This window comes from Siniperca chuatsi, linkage group LG5 (assembly GCF_020085105.1).
Source record: "Siniperca chuatsi isolate FFG_IHB_CAS linkage group LG5, ASM2008510v1, whole genome shotgun sequence".
NCBI lineage: Eukaryota > Metazoa > Chordata > Actinopteri > Centrarchiformes > Sinipercidae > Siniperca > Siniperca chuatsi.
In genome coordinates, this window is record NC_058046.1 from 32687871 (window position 1) to 32707587 (window position 19717).

The 19717-nt window shown below is 43.8% G+C and overlaps 1 protein-coding gene across 5 annotated transcripts in view; it reads right to left on the bottom strand.

The window, feature by feature from the left end:
- Positions 1-19717, bottom strand: part of mamdc2a (MAM domain containing 2a) — an 81458-nt gene that overhangs the window by 43266 nt on the left and 18475 nt on the right. For all 5 annotated transcript variants that reach the window (XR_006378043.1, XM_044196304.1, XM_044196307.1 and 2 more), the window contains exons 5-8: positions 19342-19479; positions 16539-16795; positions 7278-7371; positions 2942-3088 (exon numbers count right to left, since the gene is read on the bottom strand). Coding sequence is in view for 4 of the 5 variants with exons in the window: in XM_044196304.1 (XP_044052239.1) it covers positions 2942-3088; positions 7278-7371; positions 16539-16795; positions 19342-19479 (636 nt within the window). In the remaining variant the exon portion in view is untranslated. The remainder of the gene's footprint in view (positions 1-2941; positions 3089-7277; positions 7372-16538; positions 16796-19341; positions 19480-19717) is intronic.

Below are 19717 nucleotides of genomic sequence, written 5' to 3' on the forward strand. Positions count from 1 at the left end.
ATCAGTTTGTTCAGTCTGTTTGCGTCCGCTACCTTTAACCTGCTGCCCCAGCATGCAACAGCATACAGGATAGCACTGGCCACCACAGACTCATAGAACATCTTCAGCATTGTCCGGCAGATGTTGAAGGACCTCAGCCTCCTCAGAAAATAGAGGCGGCTCTGGCCCTTCCTGTAAACAGCCTGAGTGTTCTTGGTCCAGTCCAGTTTATTATCCAAGTGTACTCCCAGGTACTTGTAGTCCTCCACAATGTCCACACTGACCCCTGGATGGAAACCGGGGTCACTGGTGCCTTGGCCCTCCGTAGATCCACAATCAGCTCCTTTGACTTTGTCGCATTGAGCTGCAGATGGTTCTGCTCGCACCATGAAACAAAGTTACCCACCACAGCCCTGTACTCCGTCTCATCACCACCGCTGACACATCCCACCACAGCAGAGTCATCAGAAAACTTCTGAAGGTGGCAGGACTCTGTGTGGTAGCTGAAGTCTGTGGTGTAGATGGTGAAGAGGAAGGGAGAGAGGACAGTCCCTGAGGGGCCCCAGTGTTGCTGACCACGCTGTCTGACACACAGTGCTGCAGCCGCACATGCTGTGGTCTGCCAGTCAGGTAGTCCACAATCCAGGACACAAGGGGGCGTCCACCTGCATCGCTGCCAGCTTCTCTCCCAGCAGGGCAGGCCGGATGGTGTTAAAAGCACTGGAGAAGTCAAAAACATGATCCTCACCGTGCTTGCCGGCCTGTCCAGGTGGGTGTGGATGCGGTTAAGCAGGTAGATGATGGCGTCCTCAACTCCCAGTCGGGGGCTGGTAGGCGAACTGAAGGGGATCCAGGAGGGGTCTGACCATGGGCCGCAGCTGTACCAGCACTAGTCTCTCCAGGGTCTTCATTATGTGGGAGGTCAGTGCCACCGGTCTGTAGTCCTTGGAGCCACTGGGACGTGGCGTCTTCGGCACAGGAACGAGGCAAGATGTCTTCCACAGAATGGGGACCCTTTGAAGACTCAGGCTCAGGTTAAAGACGTGTTGAAGGACTCCACAAAGCTGGGGGCACAGGCTTTTAGCACCCGGGGCTAACGCCATCGGGGCCTGCAGCCTTGTTCGAGTGGAGCCTCATCAGCTGTCCTCTCACCTGGTCAGCAGTCAGGCACACAGCAGAAGTTACAGGTGGGGAGGGGGAGTCGTCGGTCTGGAGAGGGCCGTTAGCCTGATGGGGAGGGGGGGAGCAGAGTACTCAGAGGAGCTTGAGGGCCGACAGCAGCTGAGTTAGAGGGGGATGACCAGGAGCCGGTGTGTCGAATCTGTTAAAGAACAGATTCAGTTCGTTGGCCCTGTCCAAGCTGCCTTCAACTCCTCTGCTGCCAGTCGGTCTGAAGCCAGTGATGGTCTTCATGCCGCTCCAGACCTCCCTCATATTGTTCTGCTGGAGTTTCCGCTCCAGCTTCCTCCTGTACTGGAGCGGAAACTCCAGCAGCGCATTGGTCCTGCGGCGTGCTGTGATCCAACCGGAAGAGGAGGTGGTTGCGATCCAGCATCAGCTAGGGATTGGTGCTGCTGTGATCCAGCCAGGAAAGGAGGTGATTGCGATCCAGCATCAGCTAGGGATTGGTGCTGCTGCGATCCAGCCGGGAAAGGAGTCGACTGCGATCCAGCAGAGTCCAGGGGAGAGGAGCTGCTGCGGTCCGGCGGAGAATCCAGGAGCGAGGAGCGGCTGCCACCCTGCAGGGGTTGCTGTCTGCTGCCAACCTGCAGCGGATGCTGTCTGCTGCCAGGACTGCTGCGATCCAGCAGGGAGCGATGGCTGCTGCGATCCAGCAGGGAGTAATGGTGCTGGGACTTGGGATGGCCGCGGCGCCAGAACTGGGGACGTCTGCGGCGCTGGAACTGGAGATGGCAGTGGAGCAGGAGAGCAGCAGGGCGGCGGAGCTTCGGTGCAGGCAAGTAGTGGATTGGTAGACTGAAGACTGGTCAGTAGAGGTGCAGGTTGAGGACTGACTGACGAATTAACGACTGGAGGGCCAAACTCCTTCCTGAGGAGTGTTGCGACCCTGCCAAAAGAGATGAGGATGGCCTCCTCTCGTGACCATAGGGATCCTGCCCAGCAAAGTGCCGGGCCGACTAGCCGGAGAACCAGGAAAGCCACCGTGGATTGTTCGGTGGGAAGACTCGCTGGAGAGTGGAGATCACTGGACACAGGAGAAACGCTGGAGACGGGAGAAATGCTGGAGAAAGGAGAAGAGGCGTAATGCCGAGTAGCATGGACAGTCAAAAACATGGTTGGCCACAGACTGAGGTGAGTGCAGGGCTTTTATGCAGGCTGTGATTGGGAGCTAATGGGGAGCAGGAGTGTGATTGGGAGCAGGTGTGGATGATTAGTGGGTTGTGGAGCCTGGCGTATATGTGACAACCTCCACTTCTTCCATGATTTTCTGTCCCACAACTGCTCACTTCAACACAGTCGATCCCACTTTTGACTTTTAATAGTGTATATCTAAAATGTTTCGATATGTGAAATATAGTGCTAATGAAAGGAAGAACCTCTTACCAGAGCCTTGCAAGGTTCAGGTTATAGGAGGCCCCAGGTTACAGCTTTCTAAGTTCCTGCAGTGGAAAAGTGCTACACACTGGCAAATACCTTTGCATTTTTCTTACCAGTTCAGTCAGTCATCTGAACACAATTCATTGGTTGAAGAAATATATTTCTTTGAAATGGTTCTCAACATCTTGCAGCATCCTCCGAAATGTGTTTGCTCCCTTTCAGAGCGTGTGTCAGGGGTCAAAACCACCACATCCATGGTGATGTATATATCACTACTATGTACATTGATTAAATTATATCAAGTTTACTGTAGGATAACTGCTATTTTTGGAGCAGATATGAAGTCGGTGTGTTGTCATTGAGCAGTGCTAGTTGTTGGAGTCTGTGGTGCTGTGTGACTCACCTGTTCCTATGGTATGGTCTCCTATCCTGTAGGCATTAGGCTTGACTGAAACTCTGCTCCACACCTTACTCTCCGCTCTCTCCTGATAGTACAGACACAGCCCATTCTCAAAGTCACAGTTGGCTATAGAGGGGTCAAAGGTCGGCTCTGAAATACAAAACACAGCATCTCCAATATGAACCTGCCTTGTTAATCTGCCAGTTCCAACCCCAGCCACAGCCTGTTCACCCTGCTACCGTCAGACAAGAGATACAGAAGTATCCACTGCCGGACCACCAGTGTTCAGAGCAGCTTCTTCCCTCAGGCTATGAGACTACTAAATTCATCCTCAGCACTCCCCCATGTAAAATAGTTTTATTTCTATGACTTACTATTTATTCACCGATCTACTGTATATCGTTTTTGTATAGAACTGTTTTGTTTTTTTCTGCTTTATTGTGATAGTGATAGATGGAGAGCGAGAGCAAGGGGAGGGAGAGAGAGACAGACAGACAGGCAATGACATGCAGCAAAGCGCCTGGTCACTGCGGTAAGTACTCAGCCTTGATACATGGTACGTGCTCTACCAGGTAAATTACCGGGGCGCCCCCTTCATTTTCATGTTTAGGGGAAGCCGTATGCAGCAGTGTGCAAAACTCTAATTAGTTCTGAGAGTCAAATATTTAAACTCTTTATACTTGAAAATATCACTTATTTGCTGTGTTAAAAAGAGTTTGATATTTGCTCACATGCTGTAATAGAGTTTTGCTAAATATTCAGACTGTAAGCAGAAAAGTGACTCGGGTGCTTACTCAAACGCAACGCCAATATGCAAACTTGCCATTGCAACTACATAACGAGGTGCATATATGAAAAGGGCTTTAAATTGCTAGGAAATTTGCATAGAATATTTATTCTCCCAAGAGGAAGAACCCTTTTGAACTCAATGACCTCACAAACTTTTCCTCTGCACAAAAGACAAGGACTGTCAGACAAACGTTACCTTTTTAGTCCCAATGTTAGTCGTCCCCCAACCCTAACCCAAACAAAGCAGCAAGCATGGAAAAATAAATGACAGAGCAAAGCTAGGTAAGAGACAGAGCGGAGCAGACCACAAGTCATGCCCAAAATGTTGAAAATCAATTTCTCATGCTAAATTTCAGTGCACAGCTAAGAATGTAGAATGCCAAAACTGAGGGAAAAGAGGTCACTACGGCAAACTGTGCAAGTCATCAAGGACAGTGAGCACAGTCACAGAGGACAGCACGATGTTCCTGGGTACAGTGGATGCAGGCAAGGACGCATGGACTGTGGACATTGGGGTGAGGCACAGAAAAGTGACTTTCAAGATCAACACAGGGGCCGACGTTACTGTGATACCAAAGCAGGTGTACAGAAAAATAACACAAGGCGGCACGTGCAACCTCACTTCAGTGAACAAAGCACTGTTTGGGCCAGGATAAACTCCACTCACCATGGCCAAGGAAGTGCTGCAGTGTGGTGACAAGAGCACCACTGAGGACATTAACGTGGCAAAACACCTGAACACAGCGCTGTTGCGAAGACCAGCTTCACTGAGAGTCAGGATAGTGTCTAGATTAGACAGCATTGACTTAGAGATTGTAAAGCAAACTTAGCCAAAGCGGTGTGATGAGTTAGGCTTAATACAGGAATTGTACACTATCAAACACAAGCCAGATGCTCCGGATGATGACAGAGGTGACCAAAAGCCTTGAAGGAGTTGTCTGCCACATAGACGGCATCCTAATTTGGGGTTCGACACAGGCAGAGTATGATGCCAGGGTGCAAACGGTCCTGGAAAGAGACGGTGTAGTCCCTCATTCTTCCAGGAGTGTTCTATCGTAGAAAAGGTTTCAGTCGTAGTCATCTGGACACTGTTTTCAGAATCAAGACGTTTCGGCTCCCATCCAGAAGTCATTCTCAATTGTGAAAAAATTGGACGGGAACTGGAAATTTAAGCTAATCTGAGTTACATAAGCCCTGCCCTCAGGAGGGAATCTGCCTGAGTATCTGTTAATAGCTAGTTTCACCTGAAACTTCCACAGCCATCTTGAAACTATTAGGTCAGTTTCAGTCAGTTTCAGACAGCCAGTTCCCGTCCAATTTTTTCACAATTGAGAATGACTTCCGGATGGGAGCCGAAACGTCTTGATTCTGAAAACAGTATCCCGATGACTACGACTGAAACCTTTTCTACGGTCCTGGAAAGAGCACAGAAGGCGGGCATCACACTGAACATGGGCAAATGCGAGTCAAGTAAACCAGGTGAGTCAAGGTTAATTTTCTTGGATACATCATATCCGCAGATGGGATGAGACTGGACCCAAACCAGACACAAGCTGTGCAGGAGATGATTGAACGTAAGTGAACTCAGAAGCTTCCTTGGCATGGTGAGTCAGCTAGGCAAGTTCATACCCAAAATGGCTGAGAAAGACAAAGCGCTGAGAGACCTACTGTCGAAAAAAAAGACGGTGGTAATGGGGGCCAGACCAGCAGATTGTGTTTGAGGCTTCACAAGCCTCAAACACAAACTGTCTCACCAGTGCTGCAGCTGTACCACCCAAACAAAGAGCTGAAGTTCGTGGACTTGTCATTGCACGGTCTGGGCGGCATAATCCTGCAGAAGCACCAGGGCATTGTTGTCACCCGTGGCATATGCATCCAGATTGCTGACAAGCACAGAGATATGCTATGCACAAGTGGAGAAGGAGGCACTGGCCCTGACATGGGTATGTGAGAGGTTTAGCGACTTTATCATCGGCCTACACTTCAAACTCAAAACAGACCACAAACCAGTCGTGAGCCTGCTGGGAGGACAAGCACTCAACTCACTCCCACCAAGAATGCAGAGGTTCAGGATGCAGCTCATGAGGTACTCATCACATATGTTTCAGGGAAGAGCCTCACAACAGCAGGCACACTGTCACGAGCACCACTGAAGAATGGCAGAGCCACAGCAGGTGACAGGCTGATGGAGGAGACAAGCATCTATGTGGACTGCGTAATGGAAATCTTTCCTGCAAGTGATGGATGGAGCTTCGGCAGCAGTTAAGCACTGACAATGCGTGCTCACAAGTATTGAAGTACTGCACAGAGGGCTGGTCGGATCGCAACAGAATGGATGTGAGGGATAGACCATACTGGACGGACAGAGCAGTTCTCAGCACACTCAATGGACTGTTGTTACGGGGCACTGTGCTTGTTATCCCATCTGCTATGAGGAACAGAAAACATGCTAGCCAGACAGTTTGGTGCCCAGGGCTGAGAAGCCAAATAAGAGAACTAGTGTTAAACTGCAGGGCATGCGTCAAGAATGGGTAATGAGAAAGAGCCTCTCATTCCCTCCAAACTGCCAGACAGGCCATGGCAGAACCTAGGGTCAGACTTATTCAAACTGAGCAACACCAACAACTACCCAACTAACCCTAACCCTAACAAGCACGTACTACTGAGGTGGACAATCACCACAAGGGGCACCTCAACCTTGTCTCTTGTGATTCCTCAGGTCACACCTGTATCTGTCAGAACTTGATCTGGCAGAGAAGTTATCAAACCAAAAAGACTTGACCTGTGAAAAAAAGACACTTGAACTGTGGGGAAAAAAATATATGCCTGATTTGTTAAATTACCTGTGGAAGAAAAAAAAAAAAAGAAAACAAATGTAACTCGTAAGAGTTGATGAGTCTCAGTTTCATGTGTAGGAAGGATGTTCTATATACCTGTGAAATAACATTATTATTACTGGGTTAATTGAAGTTATATCATATAGAGATGAAATAATGTGAAATGTTTTGGTTGCAGTACGCTTATGTGAAGCTACACAAAAATAATGTGCAACATCCTACGTCAACACGCAGGAGAGTTCAGGGTCATGGTCAGGATTACCAAGCTGAAAAGCAGTCATGATTAAGCTGTCTGAATGCAATTCAAGTAATGTTCAATAAAAACTATAAAACATACTCGCAGTAGTCATCAGTGTTTGTGGAAGAACCCAAAACGACAACCAGGACATGTGCTGGCCTTAGCTTTGCCCTTGACTCCCTGTTTATAGTGCCACCCAGAGGGCTTGGTGGGGGAAGTTGTTAAGAATCCCTGAGCCTAAACTTCCTAACTATAATACTAACAACAACATTGTTAGTATATACTTCCATAAATGTAACACTTTTGCATTGTTTGGTGTAATTAACATTGCAGCATCTTGTGGCACAATTGAGACTTCAGGCTTTGAGTCCAGTATATTTAACAGTGAGCCAAACTTAAAGAGGATTGAGATGCACAACAGTCTGTGTTTGTGGTCAGCCTTTACCCCCCCTAAAATCTAGATGTCTCCACTCACCTGTGTCAGTGTGGCAGAATTCAGGGGAAAAGGAGATGTCATCTATGGCAACGTATCCACCTCTGGCACTGTTAAAAGCCACCTCAAACACCACCTGGTAACACACACAGACATAAAAAGCAACCATTAACAGATGGGTAATGAACAATGTATGACTTAGACCTATATACTACATATCTAACTTTCCCTTTCTCTCTAAGATCCTTGAGAATCAGTTGTGTGACTTTCTAAATAATAGTTTGAGGATTTTCAGTCAGGATTTAGAGTGCATCATAGCAGAGAGACAGCACTGGTGAAAATTATAACCTTTTAATTGCATCAGACAATGGACATGTCTCTGTACTTGTCTTGTTAGATCTTATTACTGCATTCGACACCACTGATCATCACATCCTATTACAGAGACTGGAACATGTAACTGGCATTAAAGGAGCCGCACTAAGCAGATCGATCTCAGTTTGTACATGTTAACGGTGAGTCCTCCATGCACACCAAAGTTAGTCACAGAGTGCCACAAGGTTCTGTGCTTGGACCGATTCTATTCACCTTATATATGCTTCCTCTAGGCAATATTATTAGGAAACACTCCATAAACTTTCATTGTTATGCTTATAATTGATTTATCAATCAAGCCAGATGAAACAAACCAGTTAGCTAAACTTCAAGCATGATTCAAGGACTGCCTTCTTTCACCTACAATGGTGTGCAAAAGTGTTTGCCCCCTTCCTGGTTTCTTATTTTTTTGCATGTTTGTCACACTTAAATGTCTCAGATCATCAAACAGATTTAAATATTAGTCAAAGATAACCTATCATAGAAAAGGTTTCAGTCGTAGTCATCTAGACACTGTTTTCAGAATCAAGACATTTCGGCTCCCATCCGGAAGTCATTCTCAGTCCTTTTTCTACGATAGAACACTCCTGGACGAATGAGGGACTACACCGTCTTAGTCAAAGATAACACAAGTAAACACAAACTGCAGTTTTTAAATGAAGGTTGTTATTATTAAGGGAAAACAAAATCCAAACCTACATGGCCCTGTGTGAAAAAGTGATTGCCCCCTAAACCTAATAACTGGTTGGGCCACCCTTAGCAGCAACAACTGCAATCAAGCCTTTGTGATAACTTGCAATGAGTCTTTTACAGCACTGTGGAGGAATTTTGGCCCACTCATCTTTGCAGAATTGTTGTAATTCAGCCACATTGGACGGTTATTGAGCATGAACTGCCTTTTTAAGGTCATGCCACAGCATCTCAATAGGATTCAGGTCAGGACTTTGACTAGGCCACTCCAAAGTCTTCATTTTGTTCTTCTTCTTCGTCTGTCAGCCTCACTAGAATGCTGTATCAAATTCACATCTGAATCCATATAAGGTTCGGCTATTATACAACAGATGTTGAATAAACAGTTTGCTCAACTTATCTCCACTAGGCCACTCCAAAGTCTTCATTTTGTTCTTCTTCAGCCATTCAGAGATCCCACAACAACATCCAAAGAACTGCAGGCCTCACTTGCCTCAGTTAAGGTCAGTGTTCATGACTCCACCATAAGAAAGAGACTGGGCAAAAATGGCCTGCATGGCAGAGTTCCAAGACGAAAACCACTGCTGAGCAAAAAGACCATTATGGCCCCAAGACTTTTGGGGAAATACTCTGTGGACTGACAAGACAAAAGTTGAACTTTTTGGAAGGTGTGTGTCCCATTACATCTGGCGTAACACCGCTTTTCAGAAAAAGAACATCATACCAACAGTAAAATATGGTGGTGGCATGACCTTAAAAAGGCAGTTCATGCTCGAAAACCCTCAAGTGTGGCTGAATTAAAACAATTCTGCAAAGATGAGTGGGCCAAAATTCCTCCACAGCGCTGTAAAAGACTCACTGCAAGTTATCGCAAAGACTTGATTGCAGTTGTTGCTGCTAAGGGTGGCCCAACCAGTTATTAGGTTTAGGGGGCAATCACTTTTTCACACAGGGCCATGTGGGTTTGGATTTTGTTTTCGCTTAATAATAACAACCTTCATTTAAAAACTGCATTTTGTGTTTACTTGTGTTATCGTTGACTAATATTTATATTTGTTTGATGATCTGAGACATTTAAGTGCGACAAACATGCAAAATAATAAGAAATCAGGAAGGGGGCAAACACTTTTTGCACACCACTGTACGTGACATTGTAAAAATCAGGCACATCCTGTCTCAAAATGATGCTGAAAAACTAGTCCATGCATGTGTTACTTCTAGGCTGGACTATTACAATTCCTTATTATCAGGCTGCCCAAATAAGTCCCTTAAGACTCTCCAGTTGATCCAGAATGCTGCGACACGTGTAGTGACAAGAACTAAGAAAAAGGGTTCATATTTCTCCAATATTAGCTTCTCTGCACTAGCTCCCTGTAAAATCCAGAATAGAATTTAAAATCCTTCTCCTCACCTACAAAGCTCTTAATGGGTCAGGCACCATCGTATCTTAAAGAGCTCATAATACCTTATTACCCCACTAGAACACTGCGCTCCCAGATTGCAGTTATTTGTGGTTCCTAGAGTCTCCACAAGTAGAATGGGAGCCAGAGCCTTCAGTTATCAAGCTCCTCTCCTGTGGAATCAGGTCCCAATTTGAGTTCTGGAGGCAGACACCATCTCCACATTTAAGAGCAGGCTTAAGACTTTCCTCTTTGATTAAGCTTAGTTAGGGCTGCCTTGGGTGAGTCCTGAACCATCTCTTAGTTACACTGCTATGGGCCTAGACTGCCAGGAGACTTCGAATGATGCATCTCTTTCCTCACTCCTCCTCTCCCTCTTAATCTGTATGCATTTTTATCCCATTACTCAATGTTACTAACTCAACATCTTCTCTCTCCCGTAGATCTGTGCTTTCTCTTCTCTGTCCTCTCTCCTTCTGTCGCTTTCAGCAGGTATTTCTACCTCCGGAGCTGCAGAGTATGGATCTTTGGTTGTGGCCCACCTGCTGCCTCCGTGTTTCGGCTCGCCAAATGGTACTACAGTTGTTGTTATTGGCTTTGTTACTATTATTGTCATTATTATTCCTATTACTGTCATTCCTATTATTATTATTATTATTACTTTATTAATATTACCACTACCATTACATTATTACTATTTTAAAATTCTAGGTGGAATTTGCATTGTGCTCCCCCCCTCTCAAAAGCCAACACGGCAGCGGCAGATGGCCACCCACCCTTGAGGTTCTGCCCAAGGTTTCTGCCTGTAAAAAGGAAGTTTTTTCTTGCCACTGTCGCCAAATGCTTGCTCATGGTGGAAATTATTGGGTCTTTGTAAATATTAAAAGTACAGTCTAGACCTGCTCTATAGGAAAAGTGCAATAACTTCTGTTATGAACTGGCGCTATAGAAACAAAATTTAATTGAATTGAATTATTAATCCTGAGAACATGCTCTGTGAATTGTTAAAGACATGTTGTGAAAGTATGACGTATAGTGATTGATGAGACAGCTGTAGAGGCCAGACAGTGACATCAGTGTAGGGTAAATTCAGGAACATGGGTTAGAGCACTGCTTGATGGAAAAACAGTGTACGACTCTTGGCTCGACTGGACAGAGGAACCAACCCAGTTAGTAATGTTACATAAGCTTCTTTCCACAGCAACAGGCTGTAGGAAGTGTTATGGCTGAAAGCACAAAGAAAGTAAACCGTGGAATCTTAGGGAAGAGTACACATTTGAAAGAGCAGTGGAAAGCCAGGAGTATGTGTGTGTCTGTCTACTCAGCTGCACACACCACAACAATAAGAAAGAGAAGTAGCATATGTTTTAGTAGCATTTTTTTTTCGGTTTTTCGTTCAAGTTCAAGTTTTTTATTTGTCATATGCACAACAGTTACAGTGAAGAAGTTGTTGGCAATAAAATTCTTTGTTCTCAGGCTTGCTCCAACAATGCTCACACAAAATGTATAAAAAGAAAATCATGCAGGTAAAAAAATTTGAATCCTAGACATAAGACAAAAAATACTGCAGATATTTTTCAAATATAGGGATAAAATAGAATATAAAATAAAATATAATACTGTGGTAGACTGGTGTATAGTAGTGATAAAATGACTAAACTGAAATGTAGACGGGTTGTGCAGTGATGTAGTAAATGTATAGAAATGTATATGCGCAATGAGAACCAGTTATGGGCAGGTAAGCACAGGATGTATACAGTTAATGCACATATGCACATAAATATATATACTGGTGTGATGGTTTAACAGCTTGTAAACAGGTTGTAAAATAAACATATATGTATACTGTAATGTGTGCAGGAAAATATAAACAAGTAGTGTGTGTGTGTGTGTGTGTGTGTATATATATATATATATCCCTTTGCATAGTCTGCACCTGGGGTCCGGATCTTGTTCTTCCCATTCAGCTGACTTTTCAGGACCTGCCTTACTCTGTGTAGGTATTTGGCTGTGGCTGACTTCCTCGCTGCCTCCTCATGGCTTCCGTTTGCCTGCGGGATTCCAGGGTATTTGTAGATGTCCTGAACATCTGCAATGTTGCCTTCTGGTAGTTCAACCCCCTCGGTTCTGATCACTTTCCCTTTTTGACACAATCCAGGCCGACACTTGTCCAGGCCGAATGACATTCCAATGTCGTTGCTGTAGATCCTGGTAGAGTGGATCAGTGAGTCAATGTCTCACTCATTCCTGGCATACAGCTTCATCCATGTAGATGAGGTGGTTGCTCCAATTCGGAACCGGTATCCGTAGCAACTCTTTGTGATGATCTGGCTGAGGGGGTTCAGGCCTATGCAGAACAACAGCAGGGATAGTGTAAGGCTCGTAGCGTCCTATTGATCTTGTACATTTCCAAGCATTCCATTATCCACGTATGTGGCATTGGGTTGGAGGCTTTCTTGTAGTCGATCCAGGCGGTGCAGAGTTTGATCTGCCTGGTCTTGCAGTAATGTTAGTTCTGAGGGGTCCTGATGGCCTAGGGGTTAAGGCACTGACCATGAACTGCAACATCCCTGGTTGACATTTGGCCGGGCACCTTTGTTGCATGTCATCTCTCTGCTATCAACTAACAAATAAAGGCATAAAATGCCCAAAATTATGTTAATTCTGTAAGTTGGTCTCTTGCTCAGGGGTTTTTAAAGTCTGACACTGTGGGCCCCCCACCCTGCCAATTTAGACAGTGGAGAGTGTCAGGAATTTCCAGGAATATGAGAAGCATGTGATGGGACACTGAGTCTTAGTAAGGTCAAAAAAATATTGATAATCTAACGTGAAAAAAGTTAATATTAATGGATTTTATAACTCCCATCATTATTCAAAATCAAAAGCAGATAATCTTTTGGAAGAAGCAATAGATTAATCAATTTTCAAAATAAAACACCCTGTGCAGACTCCCGGTTGTATATCAACAAAAAACACAACTAAGACAGACAAAAATAGAAACCATTTAACTACGTCACCTACTAACATGATCAAAGTTTGATCACAGTTCGTTAATGGGGTCACACACTGCTTTCCCAGAGCTACGACCCCCGACATCCTCGAAAAGCTCCCCGAAAAGCATGCTTTTATTTCGGATCCAATTCCTACACTGGGTGGTGGAACTGGACGTTTTAGCAGGATCCTCAGCCTTCATACCTGGCTCCAGTCTACCTGCAGTACCCATGACATTGGTTTTATTCACAATTTTAACTTATTGTGGGATCGTTCTTCCTTGTTTGCACGAGACAGTCTTCACCCAAACAAGTCAGGTAGTTGCATGCTGGTGGCTAAACTGCAGCACGCTGTACTGTCCTCCTTCTCACATAGTTGACTGTTTACATCACCTGTTTACCCTTGCTCTTCTTCTTTCTCTTCTCTGCCCACCATAAACAGCCACGCACCCTCTGCTGCCACTAACTCCCCCTTGTGGACTGATCATAGTGCTGCGATTTGGAGCCCGGATCCCTCTAGCGTTACATTTAAAATTCCTGTGGTAATTTTGCATAGGTCCTTAATACAAAACAGACACAGCCAATACAGCAATAATAATAATTTCCGGGCCAGAACCCTACCTCCACTCTCAATTTCAGCTCTAACCCAGCACAGACTTTTTTAGATGGCTCTTCTCAATGTCAGATCACTCTCTAACAAAATGTTTTTAAATTTTAAATGATTTTATCTCTTCTACTGATTTAGATTTCATGTTCTTAACAGAATCCTGGTTACGTCCTGGTGTTCACAGTCAGCTTGCTGAATTGTGCCCTCCAGATTGTGACTGCTTTAACCGCCCTAGGGTTTGTGGTCGAGGTGGGGGCCGTGTTACTCCTATAGTATTTGAAGTTTAACCTCATAGCTTGCAATGATTTTTCCTCCTCTGAAGTGCTCATGTTTAAACTTGGTGGCCCCCTCCCGGTCATATTTGCTATTATTTATTCTACCCACTAAACCAGCTGGTTTCTTCTTGTTGGAACTTCCTGAATTTTTATCCAGTCTTGTTTTAAATTATGATAGAATTCTTCTTTGTGGTGATTTTAATATTCATGTTGATGAATTTTCTAATGCCCTTGCTGCTGATTTTTTAAATATCACTAACTCTTTTAACTTTCAACAACTTGTGTCTGACCAAACTCATTCCCATGGCCACACTTTAGACCTAGTATTTAGTTTCTGGGTCTGAAAATACCATCTAAGGAAATCAGGGACATGTTTGTATCTGATCACCTATGCATTGTTTTTAACTGTAAATTACAGGCTGCTAGTATTGTCTTAAACCGCTCTAAGTACACACGCATCCTTAATGAGCATAGTGCTTCTGTACACTGTTAAATTCTCCTGGGAATGTGTTTCCCGATTCCTTCAGCACCAACGATTTGGTTGATTCTTTTAATTACCTGTGTTCTTCAACCTTAGATCTCATAGCTCCTCTCAAAAATAGACCAAACTCAAGGACTAGAAAACAGCCATGGTTAAATGATAGTATTCAAAACTGTAAAAGGAATGCAGAAGACCAGAACGCAGATGGAAGAAATCTGGTCTCCAGGTCCACTTTGTGGCTATGAAAGAGTTATTACTCCTTTATAATAGGATGGTGAAAGATGCAAGAACATGCCATTTCTCTGCACTCATTTCTGCCCATCAGCACAGCCCGAGATTCCTATTTAAGACTGTGGATCAGTTAGTTAACCCAGCCTCTCCTTGTGCCTCTTCTGATTGTGACGCTGATTGTGAAAAGTGTCTTTTGCACTTTGCTGGAAAGGTGGAGTTAATAAGATCTGGTATCACCCCCAACCCTGCCTTTTTAGATGTGGATCACCCGCTCAGGGATTCTTTGAGCAATTTCTCTGCTGTTAGTCTGCCTGAACCCGCAGACATCATGTCTCTTATGAGAGTATCCTCCAGCCCTCTGGACAAAATCCCAACTAGGTTTTTGTTGGAAGTTAGGGATTGTAGTGCGTCCCATTTGCTAATTATTTTTAACAGCTCGCTGTCTACTGGCTGCGTCCCAGATTTCTTTAAAACTGCTTGTGTCCAGCCAGTCCTAAAAAAACCTGGGCTTGATCCCACCCTCCTGGACAACTATTGTCCAATCTCCAAACTGCCTTTTATTTCCAGGATTCTAGAAAAACTTGTGTCTAAGCAGCTTCTTGCTGCTGTGGAAAACAATAATACCTTTCATAAGTTCCAGTCTGGTTTTCGTCAGTACCACAGCACTGAGACAGCCCTTCTCAAAGTCACTAATGACCTGTTAATGAATGCAGACGCAGGCATGTGCTCAGTTCTTGTGCTGCTGGACTTAAGTGCTGCCTTTGACACAATTGATCATGGCATTCTTTTAGATAGACTGAGACACTGAGTGGGCATATCTGGCACTGCACTAGACTGGTTCTCATCTTATCTGTCCAATAAGAAATTCTGTGACAGCATTAATAAGTACGGTGTGCCTCAGGGTTCAATTCTAGGACCAATACTGTTCTCCTTATACATGCTTCTCTTGGGTGATGTCATCCGCAGACATGGGATTTCTTTTCATTGTTATGTGGATGATGCACAGCTGTACCTCCCTGTCAAGCCCACTGACCTTAGTACACTGAGTTCTCTGCAGGACTGCCTGTCTGACATAAAAAATTGGATGTTGATAAATTTTCTTCAGCTCAACTCAAATAAAACTGAAATCCTTGTTATTGGGCCCCAACACATCACTAAACAAAAATTGCCATCTACTGGCTGCCTGTCACAACTTATCAAACCTATTGCAAGAAATCTTGGTGTCCTGTTTGATAGCAATTTATGTTCTGAGCAACATAACACTAAGCTTGTACAATCATGTTTCTATCACCTCAAAAATATTGCAAAAATCTGATCTATTTTAAATTTTAGTGATGCAGAAACTGTTGTGCATGCTTTTATCCTCTCACGCCTCGATTATTATTATTATTGTCTTAATCAAAAAACTTTAACGACTGCAGACTGTACAGAACTCAGCTGCAAGGCTGTTAACCAGGACCAAGAGGTATGAACACATCACACCTGTTTTAGCCTCTTTACATTGGCTCCCTGTTTGTTTTAGGATTGATTTTAAGATCTTATTGATTACTTTTAAGGTTCTTCATGGCCTGGCTACAGACTATATTTTAGACCTTGTAATCCCTTATGAACCTTTATGTAGTTTGAGATCTTCGGGCAGGGGTCTTCTGTCTGTTCCTGAGTCCAGGATGAAAACTAAGGGGGACAGAGCTTTTACCATCAGGGCCCCGAGGCCCTGGAACAACTTGCCCGAAGAAATTAGGCTGTCTGAGTCAATGTCGTCTTTTAAGTGTCTTCTCAAAACACATTTTTATCGGAAAGCATATCCAGATCTTACCTGAGCTGTCTGTTTATTTTATTGCTTTTGTGTATTTTATGTATTTTATATTTTATCATTTACTGTGGTATTTTATTTCTCTCTCTGTGAAGCACTTTGTACTTTGTTTAGATAAGTGCTCTATAAATAACGTTTTATTTGATGACTTGATGTCACTGTGTTTCCAGATGTCACCTATAAACTTGGTGAGTTCAATGTTATAACTGAGAAAAATGTCGACAAAGCTACAAAAATAGGAATTTGTAATAAAGTGGAATTAACCTTTAAAGAAAACCCAAATAATGTTTTATTATTATTATATAAAGAAAACCCATGCAGCCATTTTCCACAGCAGACCACAGGTTTTTAAATTGATGTGTGTTTTCATTAATTTTAATCCAATCATCACAGGAAACTGACCTACTCACTATAATTGTGCATGCTAGCTCCAGTACTGACCTCCAAGGGGTGTGGGGCCTTGATGTCAACGCTGACCAGAGTCCAGCCAGTGGTAGCATACACCTCTGGCCTCCAGATCTCCTCATAGTGGCCCAGCTGGTCTCTGGTGAAAACTGAAAAGATGTTTCCTCTCTCCTGGTCTCGGTGGTAGTAGAAGGACAGGCAGCCTGTCATGGGCACCGTAGTCATGGGTGAAGTCAGCTTGGCCACTTCCTGGAAGTGCTTGGCGTACACAGAGTCCACATACATGTAGTGGCCTGGAGCAGTGGAAGATATTGATGAGCTCACGGTACACGGTTATGGGCTGATACAGTCACATTTATAGGATGTGTGTGGTTTTACAAGTTGTCATAAGTCAGGCAAATGAAGAAGACATTCATTCTAATGGATTGTTACAATGACTCGTGTGATTCACACACACCTCCATCAGTGTTTGGAGATTAAATAGATGTTTTCTTTACAGGCCGTAATGAGCACTGACTATGTTGTTGATTTTAAGCATATGAAGCAGTTTTGGATAACCACGAGCGACAGTGGTCTAAACCTGCAGGTCTTCATTCTAATCGAACAATACAGCTGCTTTTCGCTAGCCAGCACATCTTCCTGATCACTGATTCAGCCTCCAGAATCATCAGTCCATGTAAACTGACTGTCAAACTATAGAGCTATGCTCTCTGCAACTTTATATGCAGCTGGATCCTGGACAGGGGCAGCTGGCCAATAGGGGGCGCTAGGGCACAATCACTACTCCTTCGAGACCCAACCCTAATTCAGTAAAATCTCTTTCTCTAAAAGAACTTTGACAGAGAAACTACAGGTGAAAGAGTTGGGCCCAGATCAACCTGACCTCACAATCAGATAGCAGGTTAGCGAAAAAGGGAAGCAGCATATGCGAGGCTTCTCTCGTAGCTGGTACACCAGAAAGGCCTGGCTAGCTGGATGTAGTCATGCTAATGCCTTATTTTGCTTTCCGTGCTTGTTTTTTAAACAACGGGGACAGATCCAGCATGGAAAGTTATGGGAGTGAGGGATATGAAGCACCTGTAAGGAAGTAAGGAAACATGAGAACACCAGGGCACACATGGATAATTCTGTCAAGCTAACATTAGCCACATTAGGCATAGTGAACATCGCTACACAGCTGGACGGCGGCCACAGGATCGCGGTGAGGAAATAGTGAGGAGGTGGATAAAAACAGGCTCATTTTATTTAAAATAATCGATTGTGTGATTGTGTTTTGTGAGTCAGCCTTGTGTGGGCGTGACGAGACTGACTCCTCGGACAACCCTGGCATTTTTAGGGGATTGGTGGATTTTGTTGCCTCCATAGACAGTGTGCTGGAGGAGCACCTAAGACAGCTAACTTTGTAAAAGGCACGTCAAAGATGGTACAAAACAAACTGTTGGACTGCATGCTGTCAGTGCTAAAGGATTACATTCTGGAGGAAGTAAAGAGTGCTAATTTTATCGCCATTCAAGCAGAAGAGACAACATTTACACCCACTGTCAGATGGTGCTTGTGCTAAGCTACATCAACAGTTACATCCAACAGAGGTTTTTCAAGTTCATTACTAACCGCCGACACCATCGCTACAGCACTTCTATAGAGGCTAAGCACCATACTCCCATATGGACAATAAATAACCAGGTATCAAGCAGATGTAGTCAAATGTTCAGCCCCAGTGTGTTGTTGTGATGTGCATTGTTGACATTTTAAATAAAATCTCAAATAATTCCATGTGTGAGAGGTCAATTGTTAATTACCAGATTGTTTATGTTCATTATTTTGGGTATTTCCTTCTGTTAACTGACCCCACAATTTAATTTGAATATAATTTAATTTAATTCACTTAACAGGTTAATTTGAAGCATTGAAGCATAGACTCAAGCTTATTTCCCTTCAAAATCGGAAGATGTCCAGCAGTCCCATCAGCTCAGAATTGGCAGAAACCATTGAGACCCATATACAATACAATACACCCATCTACTGTCCGGAGAAGTCTGACCAGAATTGGTCTTCATGGAAGAGTTGCAGCCAAAAAGCCATACCTCCGACATGGAAACAAGGCCAAGCGACTCAACTATGCATGAAAACATAGGAACTGGGGTGCAGAAAAATCTATGCCCCCACAGAGCCCTGATCTCAACATCATCGAGTCTGTCTGGGATTACATGAAGAGACAGAAGGATTTGAGGAAGCCTACATCCACAAAAGATGTTTGGAACAACCTACCTGCTACCTGAGCTCCTTCAAAAACTGTGTGCAAGTGTACCTAGAAGAATTTATGCTGTTTTGAAGGTAAAGGGTGATCACACCAAATACTGATTTGATTTAGATTTCTCTTCTGTTCATTCACTGCATTTTGTTAATTGATGAAAATAAACTATTAACACTTCCATTTTTGAAAGCATTCTTAGTTTACAGCATTTTTTCACACCTGCCTAAAACTTTTGCACAGTACTGTACGTGTGTGAATGTGTATGATGTTATGTTTAACACAACATAGCTATGATCAAGCATTTCATTGTTTTTTTGAACATCTTTTAAAACATAAAAATAAACTTGAATTTGACCTTGAACAACAACTAACGACTTACAGATCTAACTATTGAAATGAGCTGCTGGTGCAATAAAACCTGCACATGCACAGCTCTGGATGTGCATGTGCAATCATGAGTTCAGAGTGGCTGTGTGAATGTATGTGTGTGTGTGTGTGTGTGTGTGTGTGTGTGTGTGTGTGTGTGTGTGTGTGTGTGTGTGTGTGTGTGTGTGTGTGTGTATGTGTGCATGCGCACGCATATACCTCTCTGGTTATTGTTGGTGTGGTTTAAAAGCAGGTTAGACTCAGGCTCTCTGGCCACACTCCCCCCAACATACCAGTTGACATTTGGGTTCCAGTTGTTACTGTAGCCACACAGGTGATGCTCCTCAAAATTACACTCTGATAACAAGAAGAGAAAATCTTACATATTTCGTCTGAATAAATACAGTGGTGTGCAAAAGTGTTTGCCCCCTTCCTGATTTCTTATTTTTTTGCATGTTTGTCACACTTAAATGTTTCAGATCATCAAACAAATTAAAATATTAGTCAAAGATAACACAAGTAAACACAAAACGCAGTTTTTAAATGAAGGTTATTAGTAGCAGCAACAACTGCAATCAAGCGTTTGCGATAACTT